Raw genomic sequence first — 15,025 nt, forward strand, 5'->3', positions numbered from 1 at the left:
TTGCATGCCCCACTTTGTGGAATAGCCTTCCCGAAGACATTAAAAAATGTACCTCTGTCGAAACTTTCAAAAATCTTCTAAAAACTATTTTTTCATTTAACTCTTAGCTCTTTATGCGCCTTGAGCACTCAGAGTGGATTTGGCGCTTTATAAGTCACATTATTATTATTATTATTAAAGAACACCTACGGGATTTATACATGAATAAAATGATGTGAAGAGCCCTTGCAATTGTGTATAGAGCTTTTTACACCAGCAGCACAATAGGTTGCATAATGGGTTCCACGACATTCGCTCCGGCGACAATTCCTCCAATCGAAAATCTGCACGTTCAGCCGAACCAAATACCTAACCTCCAAAACTATATAAACATTATAAATAAACTCCAATCCTTGTCAATACATTTTTCTGAACTGGTAAAATATCATTACAATCCTAACTCTAACCCTATACCCTCTGATATATTAAGATCGGAGCAAATGTCGCAGGATTATATGTCGTGTCACCTGACTGGTTAAACCGTACACAGGGGTCGCGGAACTGGGAGGGGGTGGGGGGTCTTCAGCCCCCCACACTTTTTTTTCCAAACCGTGTACAAAAACGTAAAAATGACCATCCGATTGTGATTTTTTGCATAGTCAGCCCCCCCCCTACTATCATAACCGTTCCACGTCCATTGCTACATGGTTTCTTGTAATCGTACTGCACAGGGAGGGTGTTAAATCCTTGACGTAATAATCATTTAGGTAGTCTGCAGGCCTGGGACAGACCCTTGCTTTTCAAAATTCACATAGTGCATAATGCAGAGTCTGAAGTAGTGACACTAGATTCACTACAGTTTGGAGTCTAGTCTTCACTCTAGACCTGGATTCGATTAAAGTGACAAATTTGAGACTGTACTTGTAAACTAACATGACCATTGTGCCCACTGAAACACAAATGTTAGAATGACGTATATACTTTATCAACTGAAAGTTTTAACAAACTATTTTACTGTTAATTAATCAAACGGAACATAATATACTTATACCTAGAGTGAATGATAGAAGAAATCCCTATGGCGACCCGAGAGTATGACTCCATCCCCCAAAACAAGAATAAAAACAAAAAATAGATAGATTAAAAATAAATACAATAAATATAAAAAAGTAAAAAAAAAATCAATAAAGAAAGAATAAAAAAAAAATTACCGCTTGAGAAAAATCATAATGCTGGGCACGGGGCTGTCTCCCAGGCCTGCCCAACCCCACCCTCCACCCTTCAGCGCTGCCCTTCTGTTTATCAGGCTAGCTATATCGAGTAGTGTATAGGGCCTATTTAGGGTAACATACAAGAATGATATAAACTTCAAGGGGCAAAAATCGTGTGATTCACTATTATAATGCAGAAATATATATTATCTATCATTTCCTTTGGAGATATTTGCACTGCACTTGTAAAATCTTAGACCCGCGGAAGTGTTTACTTGTTACAGCTCCTTGAAGATGAATTAATGATTTAATGTGATAAAACGCGGTAAAGGTTACCCATTGTTCACATTTAAAAGTAATACACTATATTCATAATTGATTATCTGTATCTGTCTTTCTGATCTATACTAGTGTCCCAAAAGTGAGATACTTTGAATAATGTGGAACCAATCAGTTAAAATCTCTCTCCCTCTCTCTATCTATCATTCCTTTCTTTGTTTCTTTCTTCTTTCTTTCTTTCTTTCTTTCCCTCCCTCTCTCGTACTTACTTTGTCCCCTAATTTTTCCTTTCATTTTTTCTTCTCTTTCCTCCTCCTCCTCCTACACCTCCTCTTTTTTATCTTCTTCTTCTTCCTTTTCTTCTTCCTCTTTCATCTGTCATTTATCAAAATGCTTTATATATTATTCATACCAACGTGTTTTCCTGGTTTTTTTTAATGAAATGTTCACTTTCTTGCTGGTGACTGAAATTCAATCAATAATTTTTAATGAAAAGTACGTTCAGTGAACTACAAAGTCAATCGCCTGTTTTTTTAAAATTAATTACGATTCAACCAATACAATGGTAATTAGGGAAGTCATATATGTTGATTTAATCTGATATGAAATTAGGCATGGATAATACATGGGTGTCTTTTTCAAGTATACATGGCAATTATCATGAGTACAATTAGGAACTGAAAAAAATCATATCCGAACGCTTCAGACGATCGTGTTGTCGAAAGACGAAGATTATTTTTAACCAACCCCAAAGTTGGGTAATACATGAACCTACAAAGAAAATCCAAAATCAATTTGGATTCAATTTCGTTTTAGATAACAATTAGTAGGTTCATTATAGGGTGGTTAAATAAGTCCGAGAGAGAGTAGAACAACTTTATACGAATCACATGTTACCATGCTCCCTCCCTTATCCAAATTTAAGAAGTCAAAAAGACAAATTCGTCAGACCCTTTACCCCCTCCCCACTGTAAAATATGTTGGGTAAATTTTTACCACCACGAGGGTTATTACGTGTCCAATCAATTTGGGGCGGTATCTTACCCAATGCGGGAAGCATCTTGCTGGTGTAGCGGTTCTGTCCATCCAGTGAGGTTAAACATTAAGCAGCAGTTACTTTAGAATGGGCAAACTGGATAAATAAAAATGCCCCAAAGAAATGCCCAATGTTGGTTGGACACATAATTATCCTCATGGAGAACTTTTACCCAATATTTTTTCAGAGTGCCCCCCCCCCGGGGAGGGGCAGTTGGATTTGAAAACGGTAAGTGTGGCGAGCGGCCACAAAATCTTAAACTATACCCATAGGAACTTAAATTGCTATGAAATTAGAGATCAACTTAAGAAAATAGTTAACCCTCTGCTAATGGGGTGCTTGGAAACTGGAAATTAATATTTAATGTGGATTTTCGAGAACTGAAATATGAAATAAGGGGCGATCGCCCCACCAATGAAAATATTGGAGGGGCAAACATATCGTTTTGCCCCCCCCCCCTCAATAATTCCGGATGTGCAAAAATAAAATAAGATTGTAATGTTACACAGAAATCGGCAAGCGAAATTGAAATACACAACTCGTTCTTTATTCAAAATCGTGCTCAAAATGTCCGCTTTATGCTTTATGCATTTTCACCGCTTCCCAGCTGAGTATTTTGCTTAAGAATATTCCAATTATCGGGCTTCGAACCCCGCTTAGAAAATAGGCTTTATTGTGCTTTTCACCTGCCTCGAGACCGTGACGTCACGTTGTGTAAGAAGCGTCGTGATTCCATAGGTTTGTACACAGAAAAAGTGGGTGATTTTTTTGCTTTCCAGATAACGCATTTCATTCTCTTCACTTCTATCACAGAGGGATATCACATATATTTTTACCCACAAGCTTGAATTTATGAAATCTACAGTTTTGAACTAGTTTTTGCCATATTTTATTTCCTGCTTATTTGGCGCAGATTTCAATTCTATCTGCATTTAGATTATGTATAACAACTTTTCCTGACATAGCAATTTAGGCCCAATAAGAGCCAAACAAAGAAATCACAAAAAAGGTAGTGAATAGTTGCAGGTTTACAAAAAATTGAACAGTGAATAATTTTGAGTGCCATTTTCATCTGAAAACGAAAAAAAATAATGGATTCATAACATGGAAATGGAATAAAATACCCAATGCTTTTGTACACAAACCTATGGAATCACAACCCTCCTGACACAACGTGACGTCATCATTTCCAGGCGACGTGGGGGTGCTCAATCGAAGCGTACTTTGGAGGAGCAGTTTCTTTGATTTTTATTTTATATTTTTAACTATTGGAAGGAGATATATGTAATATTTTTGGTATATTTGTATTGTATGAATCATTACCTTTATTTTGATATATGATTGTTTTTACACCGGTCAGGGTCTTTAAGATTTTCAGCTCGCGCTTCGCGCTCGCGTCATTTCTTTATAAAAACCCATACTTTTCATGATTAAATAGGTGAATAGAATGTCCCGTTTTCAGTTCTAAACCTCAAAAGAACTCCCGCTTCGATTTGCAAAACTTTTTTGTTGGATACAATCTTGTTGTTTATTAAAAACATCCAATAAACTGTCAATTTTTTCAGATGGAAATATCAAAATTTTCAGCTCATGCGCTTCGCGCTCGTATCTATTGTTCTTTTAGATACCCATCTTAATCATTGGTACCCAAAAATGCTTGGAATATCAAGCTTTTAGGTCAGTATACTAAAAAAAAATCAGCTTGGGAACTGCTGGCAAAACGTTGAAAGGGTGTCTTAAGGGTAGTACATACCCACACTGTCATCATACGTAATTGCCCCCCGCCCCTTTAACAGGCGATTTAGCTCTTCAAAAACTACTTAATAAAATCTTAGCTTGTTTAGTGTCGAGTACGTCACTATAATCAATTAATGAACCCCTGATCTCCTCACAGTCAGATAGGAGTTATCTTATCATTGCCGTGATTGGTGTCTGGTAAATAATATCAACCCTTAGAAGTGTACCCTGACCAGTCCCACCTCTCCCTCTGACTCCAACCCGACCGATAGTCTGTCATTGGTAATAACGTGGTAGAGTTGATCGGTGTGGATCCAGTTTGAGGGGTGTGACTGAATCTTGGTTGAGGGACCACCTACGCCCTGGAAGCTTCAAGGTACCTTGCATTTGGCGGTGTGCAGTGGATAGGTCTGGGTGTGTTATAGGCGTGCTCCCTGGAAGACGATTGTGGTCAAATCTTTGGTTAATTTCATCGAGAATTTAAGGTACATTTTTTTTCTGATTCTTATTCATTTTGATTTTATTTTGACATTTATCATGCTAGACATGCATGTTAAAACCACATACTGTATTATTGCTATCGTTCTCCTTATATGTTTTTATCCCCCATCCCCCGTCCCATCTCTTTTTCTGGTTTGAAATTGGTCAGAATTGAGAATAACTCCGTTTTTTTTTACCTCCATCGTGCAACATAAATAGCAGTAGTAACATCAGTCGTAATAGTAGTAGTAGGAGCAGCAACAGCAGCAGCAGTAGTAGTAGTAGTAGTAGTAGAAGTAGTAGTAGTAGTAGTAGTAGTAGAAGTAGTAGATGTAGAAGTAGTAGAAGTAGTAGTAGTAGTAGCAGTAGTAGCAGCAGGAGCAGTAGTAGAAGAAGTAGTAGTAGTAGTAGTAGTAGTAGTAGTAGTAGTAGAAGAAGTAGTAGTAGTAGTAGTAGTAGTAGTAGTAGTAATAGTAGTAATAGTAGTAGAAGCATCATAATGACTTCCTATTGTTATTGGGTCTTTTTCGGATCCTCTGTCTTTCCTCGGGTACGCAATTGCAATTCTATGTTTATTGTTAGCTTTCTTATTTGTCAACTCTTCGTTTTCATGATTCTGAATAACTTATTTATATTTTTTTAATTTTCAAGTTTACTAGCTTGAATCTATTGCTATGTACCTTTCAATTGTAGTTATTTCAAAGGAAGAACAACTAACTGTTAATCGAAAACCCTAGTTTTCAAAACAGGTTAAGAATAATAAAATAAAATTGTTATCACTTTTAGCATGCTTGAAATCACTGCATATCAGAGTGAAGGGATTCACATGTACCCCCTCCTTCCAGAATATCCGCTTAGATGCTGGTACTGGTTCGTTTTTCTCCACAATATGGTTTGAATGATTGATGATATTCCATTAAAGCCTTAGAAAATGCCATTCGGGATCCCGTTATTAAGTTACTTGATAGATAATCGATCATCTTAACCTTTGCACTCCTGGAGCCCGTTTCAGGAAACTTGTTATAATAACAATTTTGCGATAACAGTTAAAAGCTACGGAAATAATTCAATCTGATTGGCTGATAGTTAATTTGTTATAGAAATGGAGCATTTGTTATTATAACATGCCTTTGTGAAACGGGATCCTGTGCATACACCCGTTATGACCGTACCACAATATAGGCCTATACACTAAAATAAATACAGGAAGGATATGCATAGTCGATCAACAGCAAGAAGTAACGCACTTTTCTATTAAACTTAAAAACACTAAGTGTATATGCCTATACTGCTAAAACTCTGGTGTTGATTTAACACCGGCCCGGAATCTACATATATATGTCCATACCAGAGAAGGGTTAAACAACACCAGTTTCGTTTTGGTCTAACACCAGATAGGTGTTTATACAATACTAATTAGTATCAAAACAGTGTTGTTTCAATGCTTCTCTGGTGTGGACATAATAGTTTCCGGGGTGGTGTTAAAGCAACACCGGAGTTTTTGCAGTGTATATGCATGGACCTATTTCGTAATAGGTCCATGGTATATGCCTTATAATAACTTATTCAAAATTAGCTTTGTCGAAAAGGACATACATACTTGCCAACCCTAGATTTGCCAATGAAAGAGTAGAGATCTATAGATGAGGGTCGGGGGGGGGGGGGGGGTGTTGAGAGCGAGAGAGAGAGTATGTGTGAGGGGGAGAGAGGGAAAGAGGGATTCACGGATGAGTCGGAGGAGGATGTGATGTGATAAGGAAGAGTGTCGTGTTCCTTAAAAAATGAAAAATGAAAAAAAAAATGAATAACGAGTTCAACTAATGATACGCTACCCAGGGGTCGCGAAACGGGGGGGGGGGGGGGGGGGTTGCAGTGGGAGGGGCGTCGGCCCCCACATTTTTTTCACGAAATAAAATGACAGTCAAATTGCAATTTAATGCAAGTTCACCCCTCATCTATCTATTACCCTTTCCCTATCATTTCCATTTCAGAACTTTCATTCAAGACCGTGTCAAGATGACAGCCAAGATGGATGTTGCCGTTGTGAAGGATACCTTCACCGCTGCCAAATCAGGCAATGACGTCGACTTTGTACCCTTCCTGAAGGGCTATGACGAGATAGCAAGGTGACGTATACATGCATCTCAAAATGTAGCCCCCCCCCCCCCGACATAAAATAGGAAGTTCTCAATTCTGTTCAGTTCAGTTCAGTTCTCAGTTCACAGTTCTGTGTGCGCGCCCTTCTTGGCGACCCAGATTGGCTGGCTCCTCCAATGCGCCTTTGAATGTCTTTGACAGATATATGGCGCTATACAAATGCTGTGCATCATCATCATCATCTTCTCGATCCGTGATGTATGGAGTATTCAAGACTAGAGAAAATGTATTGAAAATGCCCGTCAAATGACAAGGAACAGTTTGGATGTTTTTGTCGAAAACTGGTAATCCGGAACAGCAGTTTCATCCGAAGCTTCGGAGCTGACGAGAAGTTGCAATTATGTCGTTTGTCCAGAGTCAAGGACGAAACAGCTGTTTTGATTCACCAATTTTCGACAAAGACTTCTTGAATGTTCTTTGTCATGTAGGGCATTTGACAATACATTTTCTTTGTTCTTGAACGCTCCGTAAATCGCGGAGCCTACCCCTCCATATTGAAGCCAACGCAAAGTAATCATGATAATTTCGGTAATTGTTATTTGTTTTAAAATGCGTAATAAATAAATAAATGCTAATTCGAAATAACGAGAAACTCCTCCAGAAACGTAAAATATCAACTCGACGTAATCATTGATGGTGAGGGTTCAACTATAGAGAAATGCACAATCAGTTTAAGGAACCAAAGTAATAAGCAATTATTCTATTTTTTTTTACATATTACAAAAATTATATTTGTCAGAAATGAACGAAAATAGTGATAAAACAGGGGCATTTAATAATACTAAAATCCATTAAATAACAAATATTGGGACACAGTAAAAACTGTGGTGATAAACGGTGTACATAGAGGACCACATCAGTTCACTTTCGGTTGTTACATTTACACTCTTTGGTGTTATGTTCAATCTCTAGGGTGTAATTTTAACACCTCAGGGTGTGGTCCTCTATTAACACCAACTGGTGTCAGTTTTAACACCACAGTTTTTTACAGTGGACCTATATCTTCTATAGATTTATTTCTGCTAGTCTTGTGTGAAGACCCACTTGATGATAAAAGTTTCAATCAGGGTCTGAGCCTTCAGACTACATGGTTTGGGACCTATCCGACCCATTATTTAATCATGATAATGAAATGCAAAGTTCAATAATCAGATAATTTTTTCATCAAACCTCTCACCTTCTTTCATATCTGCAAAGGTTTTTGTCGTTTGTTTACTCGTCGCAGAATAAAGAATTTCGCTTTATCACATGTGGGTGCGTCGTGGTCTAGTGGTTCTGACTCTCGCCTTTCATACAGAGGGGCGTGGGTTCGAATCCTAGCCATGGCGTGTTTTCTTTCAGCAAGAAATTTATCCACACTGTGCTGCACTCGACCCAGGTGGGGTAAATGGGTACTGGCAGGAAGTTATTCCTCAAAAAGCTGTGCGCACCGGAATCGGTAGACTAGCTTAGCCGGGGTAATATAGGAGCGCTTTAAGCTCCTAGCAAGGTGGATACGTACGCTATACAAATCCTATATTATCATTATTGTTGTTATTTCCATAGACATGATAGAACCAATCCATATGCGAGCTCAGTCTCCAACTAGTCTGCAAGGCACATACTCATATTTGACACCTTTACCAATAAGTACCATGTCTAGAGTAAAGACAAGATTTCAAACTCTCTTTCTAAGGCAGTCACACTACAAAGGGAATTTAGTCTCACTACTTCAGACTCTGCATAATGCACTATTCGAATTACGAAAACCAAAGGTCTGTACTTGCAGACCATCTCCTAAGGGGTCATCTACATTTCGCTTGCATGGGTGGGGTACGTCCTCTCTTGCCGATCCATTCTAGGTCCCGTCCAACAAAGAGTTGCGATTGATCCAATCAACCACAACTATGGAAAGCCAGCAAACTCAACATCTAAAATACATGTTTGTTCAAAATATTTCCTAGAAATGATGTATATTCATACATTCACTGTTTTCTGGACAATCCAGTATGCTTTTTTTTTTTTTTCAAAGGACATTGGGCAACTTTTCAAAAGGAAAAAAATATGACATTAATGGATTTCCATATACGTGAGATTGATCAGATCAATCGTAACTCTTTGTAAGACGGGGCACTGATCTACGAGGAACCATGGCTAAAAAATTGAAACAAAATGCAAAGTTGAATAAATCAACGTTCGGGGCCCCGTTCCACAAATGTCATTAAATAATCTCTACTTTAAAACAACAAATCTGATTGGTTCCTAGTCAGTCTACTGAGCAAAATGCGCATGCAACAATGCTCTTGATAGGCCATCTTATTCAGCGATTAATCGCTAACCTTTGTGTTACGGGACCCAGTAATTTACATCAAAACCCTCACCGTCTAGAGGTAGAGCGCCCACCTCATGAACGGTAGGTCGTGGGTTCGATCCCCACCCTAAGAAAATGGCACCTTCTGCCTTCAGTTGTCAGGCGCCCGACTTATAGAATGGAAAATGGTTAAAAATGCAGGACCCGCTGGGGGAACCGTTCATTAGAGCTTAAGTAGCTACACTGGATATACTTATAATCATTAAAATTATTTCGTTATCTTCGAAGGTTGTACGACAACATGGGCCAGGTCTTCTACTTCGCTTCCAAGGACATGCGATCACGGATCAAGGCAGTCAACAACCTCACCAAGGAGGATGGGTCCGTCTACACCGCGGTCGTCAAGGCGCTCGATCACGAGAAGGCTCAGGGGATCAAGAAGAAGACCAAGGGCGGGGCCACTGCGGCGTCGAAGGTCCTCCTGGAGATGCACTGGGATGTCGCCTTCTTCATCTTGATCATGAAGGTATATAGACATTTACTAGTCTGCAAGCACAGACCCTGATTGAAACTTTGATCAACAAGTGTGTCTCCATGCACGCAAAGACTAGCAGATACAAAACTGCTGAGCGAGAGGGCCTTCAGTACACAAGGCATGAGATTGAGAAGGCTGCACATTCAGACCCTTGACTCGAGTGAAGGGTTTGCACAGCAGACTACTTATGGTCTGGTGTGAAAACCCTTCAGGTCTGACTGTGCAGCTTATAATGCCCTGTGTAGGTCTACTGAAGGCCCTCTCGCTCAAGTTTTGTATGATTGTGCTATAGTCTTTGTGTGAAGAACATTTGTTGATCAAAGTTTCAATCAGGGTCTATGCCTACTGACTATATATTTACTCTCACCCCCACCCCCCCCCCAAAAAAAAGGTATTCACACTGCAAATATACTGTTCATTGTGGCATATCGCCTGTTACTTTACAGAAAATCACATCATAATAAAGGGTCAGCCGATCGCAATGTGGTCTGTCCTTATTAAGGTTTTCAGGTTTTAACGTAACACTTTAATCATATTATTATTATCATCATTATCATTATCTTTATTATTGTTATAATTATTATTATCATTATTATTAATATTATTATCAGTATGATTATTATTGTTAGTAGTAGTAGTAGTAGTAATGGTAGTACTACTAGTATTAGTAATAGTAGTAGTACTCGTAGTAGTAGTAGTAGTAGTAGTTAGTAGTAGTAGTAGTAGTTGTTGTAGTAGTAGTAGTAGTAGTAGTAGTAGTAGTAGTAGTAGTAGTAGTGGTAGTAGTATTAGTAGTAGTAGTAGTAGTAGTAGTAGTGGTAGTAGTATTAGTAGTAGTAGTAGTAGTAGTAGTAGTAGTAGTAGTAGTAGTATTAGTAGTAGTAATAGTAGTAGTAGTAGTAGTAGTTGTAATAGTAGTAGTAGTAGTAGTAGTAGTAGTAGTAGTAGTAGTAGTACTAGTACTATTACTATCATCATTGTTATTATTATTATTTACAGAGAATGGGAGAAGCCCAAGACGACACTAAGATGTCACAGCTTGCAAGGAAGGCCTACGATGATTCCCTCGCCCCTCACAACGCTCTGCCTATCAGAACCGCGGCCCGACTCGCCTGCAAGACCCTGCCAGTTAGGAAAGATTTCGTTGAGAAGTAAGTTATAGAGACTTAAATTATGCTACATTTACATCAGCGAAGCCGATTACAAACTGACTGGTGGTATAAAGTCTTTGAAAATAACGTAGTGGATCGGTAAATTGCCAGTTCGTCTACTGCCAACCCCCAAAATGCTCAAAAGAACCGTGGAAACTAAAACAGGAGCCCTGAAAATCCCAATTTATTTCCATGTTAAAGCTTATCCAATTTGCAAAATTAGGCAGTATAACGCTGTAAAAAAAGTAGCACCCGAAAATAGAATATGTATATATTTATGTTGCCTATTCTACCTTGTGCATTTACAACAAACATCCGATTCGTCAATTGCCAACTCGTCCACTCACCACATGTTCTACTATCATTTGGTCTAGTGCAATTCCGTCCATTAATGTTTCGTCCGACAACCATTCGGTCCATTACCCATTTGGTCCAATCATCACTTTGTCTAATCACCAGTTCGTCTATGACCAATTCGTCTCATGACAAGTTGGTCTGATATCCATTTCATTATCACTCATTTTGCACAATTAACACTAAGTCCAATTAGACCAAATGGCTATTGGACCAACTGGTTATTAAACGACATGGTGAGTGGAATAATTGGTTATTAGACCATGTAAATAGTGGTAGATCAATTGATAGTAGGCGAGTTTGCATCATGACGAATTGGCATTGGATGAATTTGAAATAAACCAGTGGATGGGGCCTGTAATACAAAGCTCAATTATCAATCATCGTAAAACATTTTCACGATTGATTGCATTGACTACAATGTACAATTAATCGTAAAAATCAAGCTTACAATTAATCACCAACCCTGGTCGGACAGGACCCGTCTTGCAAAGAGTTATTATTGATCCGATCAACCATATTGAAATCCATCAATGTCATTTTTTTCCCACAGGAAATGTTGACGATGTCCTTTGTAAACTAAAAGAATCTACCTTAAATTTCAGGAAAACCATGAAATAGATGAATATACATCACTTACGTATCGAAAAAATTTCGAACAAACATGCATTTTAGATAAGGACGTTGCTGGCTTTCCATAGAATCTGATGTAGTTGATCGGATCAATCGCAACGCTTTGTAAGACGGGGCCCTAGAGTCAGTTTTATGGGTGTGAGTGTCATTACGAAGTGGGACGGACCTTCTTGACAAGAGCTCTAATCGCCGCCCCAAAGCAACGTCCTCTCCCTTCTCATCCTAAATCTTTCTTTTCCATTTCCTTTAGAGGCCTCCCCCAATTTCAAGATCCAAGCTTAAGATGGCGGTCTCCCACTTTTCAAATGTATTATGTCGTTATATATATTTTTATGCTCATATTCATGTTTCAATAATTTAAAAAGTAATTTTCAGGTGTAAATATATCTTGATTTGTATAATGTTATGTTTGTACAATGTTAATCATTATCTTGTCTGCTTATTGTTATATTATATGTTGAAAAAACTTGTGTATACTATTGATACTTTAATGTGGAAACCAAATCTAATCAAACCCTGTCCATTATTTTTTTTACAGGTACCTGAAACAGAACACCGCCGAGGCCATTGCCCTCCTCCCATCAACGGTGGGGGCGCTACAGACGATCCACTCAACCATGGAGGCGGCATTCATCAAGAACGATCTCATGAAGGAAGCCGAGGCTGAAGCAGCAAAGAACAAGGCGGAGGACGCATCACAGCCAGTGGTCTAAAGGCGTTGAATAAGACCGGGGACAGTGACGTTCCCTAAGGAACACCTAAATGATTTCCGTGCAATGTTGTATTCGAAGATGCGAATCAAGTTATTTTGTAATATTTTAGAATATTTTATAAGGGAGGGATAATTCGTGTCCGTTTATTCGTACTGGATCTGATTATTGCTTACTGAAATTTGTATAGTTTGCATAGTATCACCAAATGGGAAAACATCAAGCCTTTCAACCATCGGTCTCTTATCATCTGAAGTGCTGATTTGCTTGGACCAACACAGTAATTCCCAACAGGTGTTCAATTCGTGGTGTTAGTTCGACACCCGTTGATGCTATTATCATGCCACTTTTTTATATTTTAGTACTCTTAAGTGTTAAATAATATGATCAAATCCGAGGGCTTAATATATGGGCATGATTCTTTGAAGAAACCGACTGATGTCAGTTTTAAGACCACGGTTTTTTTTTTTAAGTGTAAGTTTTTATGATTGTTTGGGATTTGTTTGCAGTTTGGTCCAGACTGATGTTAGGCATGTGATTGGTGCGGGTGTAATGGACAATGGAAGGCCTAGAGGATCATCTAAAAAAATACTCGAACGAATCTTTTCACTGTGGCAATCCTCAAGCTGGTTTGACAAGCATGACGGCGAAAGTAACGAAGGATGCACCATTAATGTTCAGTCTCCTTTCGCAATATTTGCACTTTGTTCATCATTAAGACAGACCGAATTTTAATACAGGTCATTATGACACATAGGCCTATTAAATTTTGTACGTTTACATATCAAAAAATAAAGATCGTTCTTGCCGCCCATATCAAGAGCTCGTGTATGAAGTCTCTCTTTGTTCTGTGTCACGTAAATATATATTAATCGCCGATTATGAATTATTGAAGGTATAAGCTTCTGAAATAGGACACTGTGCTAACGCCACCGGCACTCATCAACCACCCATTTCTCTCCCTCTCCCCTATCTCCCCAACTCCTTCATAGTGGGTCTTCCACAACGTTGCCAGAACTGGCAAAATTATGCTTTCTGGCATAATTTCGACCCTTTCAGCATAATTCATTATGCCTGGCATAATTCTGGCATAATTATACTTTTTTTCTGGCATAATTTCGACCCTTTCAGCATAATTTGGGGCATAATTATACTTTTTTAAGCAAAGAATGTGGCATAATAATAGCATATTTAGCATAATTTTGATCTATTTGAAGATTGAAGACCTTTTTTTTTTGCTTGTCAATTTTTTTTCTGGTACGAAATCCTTTATTTGTGATTGAAGACCCCCCCTGTGGAAAATCCTAGGGACCAAAACGGTTTGGCATAATTTTTCGCGATTTAGCATAATTTCGCTGCTCCTCTGGCATAATTGGATTTTTTTCACTGGCCACGCTGGTCTTCCATTTCCTTCCGGGGCTGCATGGGGAGGGGCACTGCCGTTACAAGGTGGCTACCATGCTCGTGAAATTTCAAAGCGGACCCTATCCTCCGATTACATCAGGGCCCCGTCTTACAAAGAGTTATATACGATTGATTCGATCAACCTCAAGTGTACGGAAATCCATCAATAACATATTTTTATGTTTAGGAAATTTGCACAATGTCCTTTTTAAACAAAGAGAAGCATACTGAATTGTCAAGAAATGGTGAATATATAATATACATCACATCTAGAAAATATTTTGAACAAACATGTATGTTAGATGTTGCTGGCTTTCCATATAGTTGTGGTTGATTGGATCAATCGCTACTCTTTGTAAAACGGTGCCCTGATTACCCTGAAAAAGAAGTTTGTCATGTATTTCTCACCATAAATAATGCTCAATTATTTAATTTTCATGACAGTGGTTAAAGGTATATAATAAATGATTTTAAAAGGGTGCAATAGGCACCCTTTTATTTGGTTATTGATTTTTGCCTTTTAGATACTTCTTTTCACTGTACGCGAGTACATCGCCCGATCTTGGAGAGCAACCCCTTTTATACGTTTTTTTGTAAAGGAGTATATTGTCAACGTTGTTATGGCAATGCCCATCTTGCCTTCCCCTGATTTTTCTCTCCTTCGCCCCCTCCCTCTCTCCATCTCCCTCCCCCTCTCTCAATCTCTCTTACTGTGTTTTTAATAATAATAATAACAACGCGCCTCGGAATAGAATATTTCTAGATAGATGGCGCTATATAAATGCCTATTATTATTATTTTTTCACTGCAAACAGCATTTCTCTCTCCTAACAAACCACCTCTTCCTCACTTCTTCCTTCTTTCCCCCTTCTCCCCCCTCTCTCTCTCCCTTTCAACAATCATTACAATTTTATCATGTTTATGTAAGTAATATTCCCTCTTCTAAAGTACCCTTAGAAAAGGTATTACCCCCCCCCCCCATTTCATGACTTCTTTCTCCTATCCGTTCAGGGGCCTGTTGCAAAAAGAGTTGCGTTTAAACGGAAGTCAAAACATCAAGCGCAAGTCG

General features: G+C 38.6%; 1 protein-coding gene across 1 annotated transcript; it reads left to right on the plus strand.

The window, feature by feature from the left end:
- The first annotated feature begins 4,353 nt into the window (after positions 1 to 4,353).
- Positions 4,354 to 13,372, plus strand: LOC129263026 (uncharacterized). Its single transcript, XM_054900964.2, has 5 exons — positions 4,354 to 4,727; positions 6,714 to 6,848; positions 9,458 to 9,695; positions 10,704 to 10,855; positions 12,381 to 13,372. Exons 2-5 carry the CDS (start codon positions 6,739 to 6,741, stop codon positions 12,553 to 12,555), a joined length of 675 nt encoding a protein of 224 aa, XP_054756939.2. The 5' UTR covers positions 4,354 to 4,727; positions 6,714 to 6,738; the 3' UTR covers positions 12,556 to 13,372.
- Positions 13,373 to 15,025: the final 1,653 nt, after the last annotated feature.

The sequence above is a fragment of the Lytechinus pictus genome, chromosome 6 (genome assembly GCF_037042905.1).
Source record: "Lytechinus pictus isolate F3 Inbred chromosome 6, Lp3.0, whole genome shotgun sequence".
Taxonomy (NCBI): domain Eukaryota; kingdom Metazoa; phylum Echinodermata; class Echinoidea; order Temnopleuroida; family Toxopneustidae; genus Lytechinus; species Lytechinus pictus.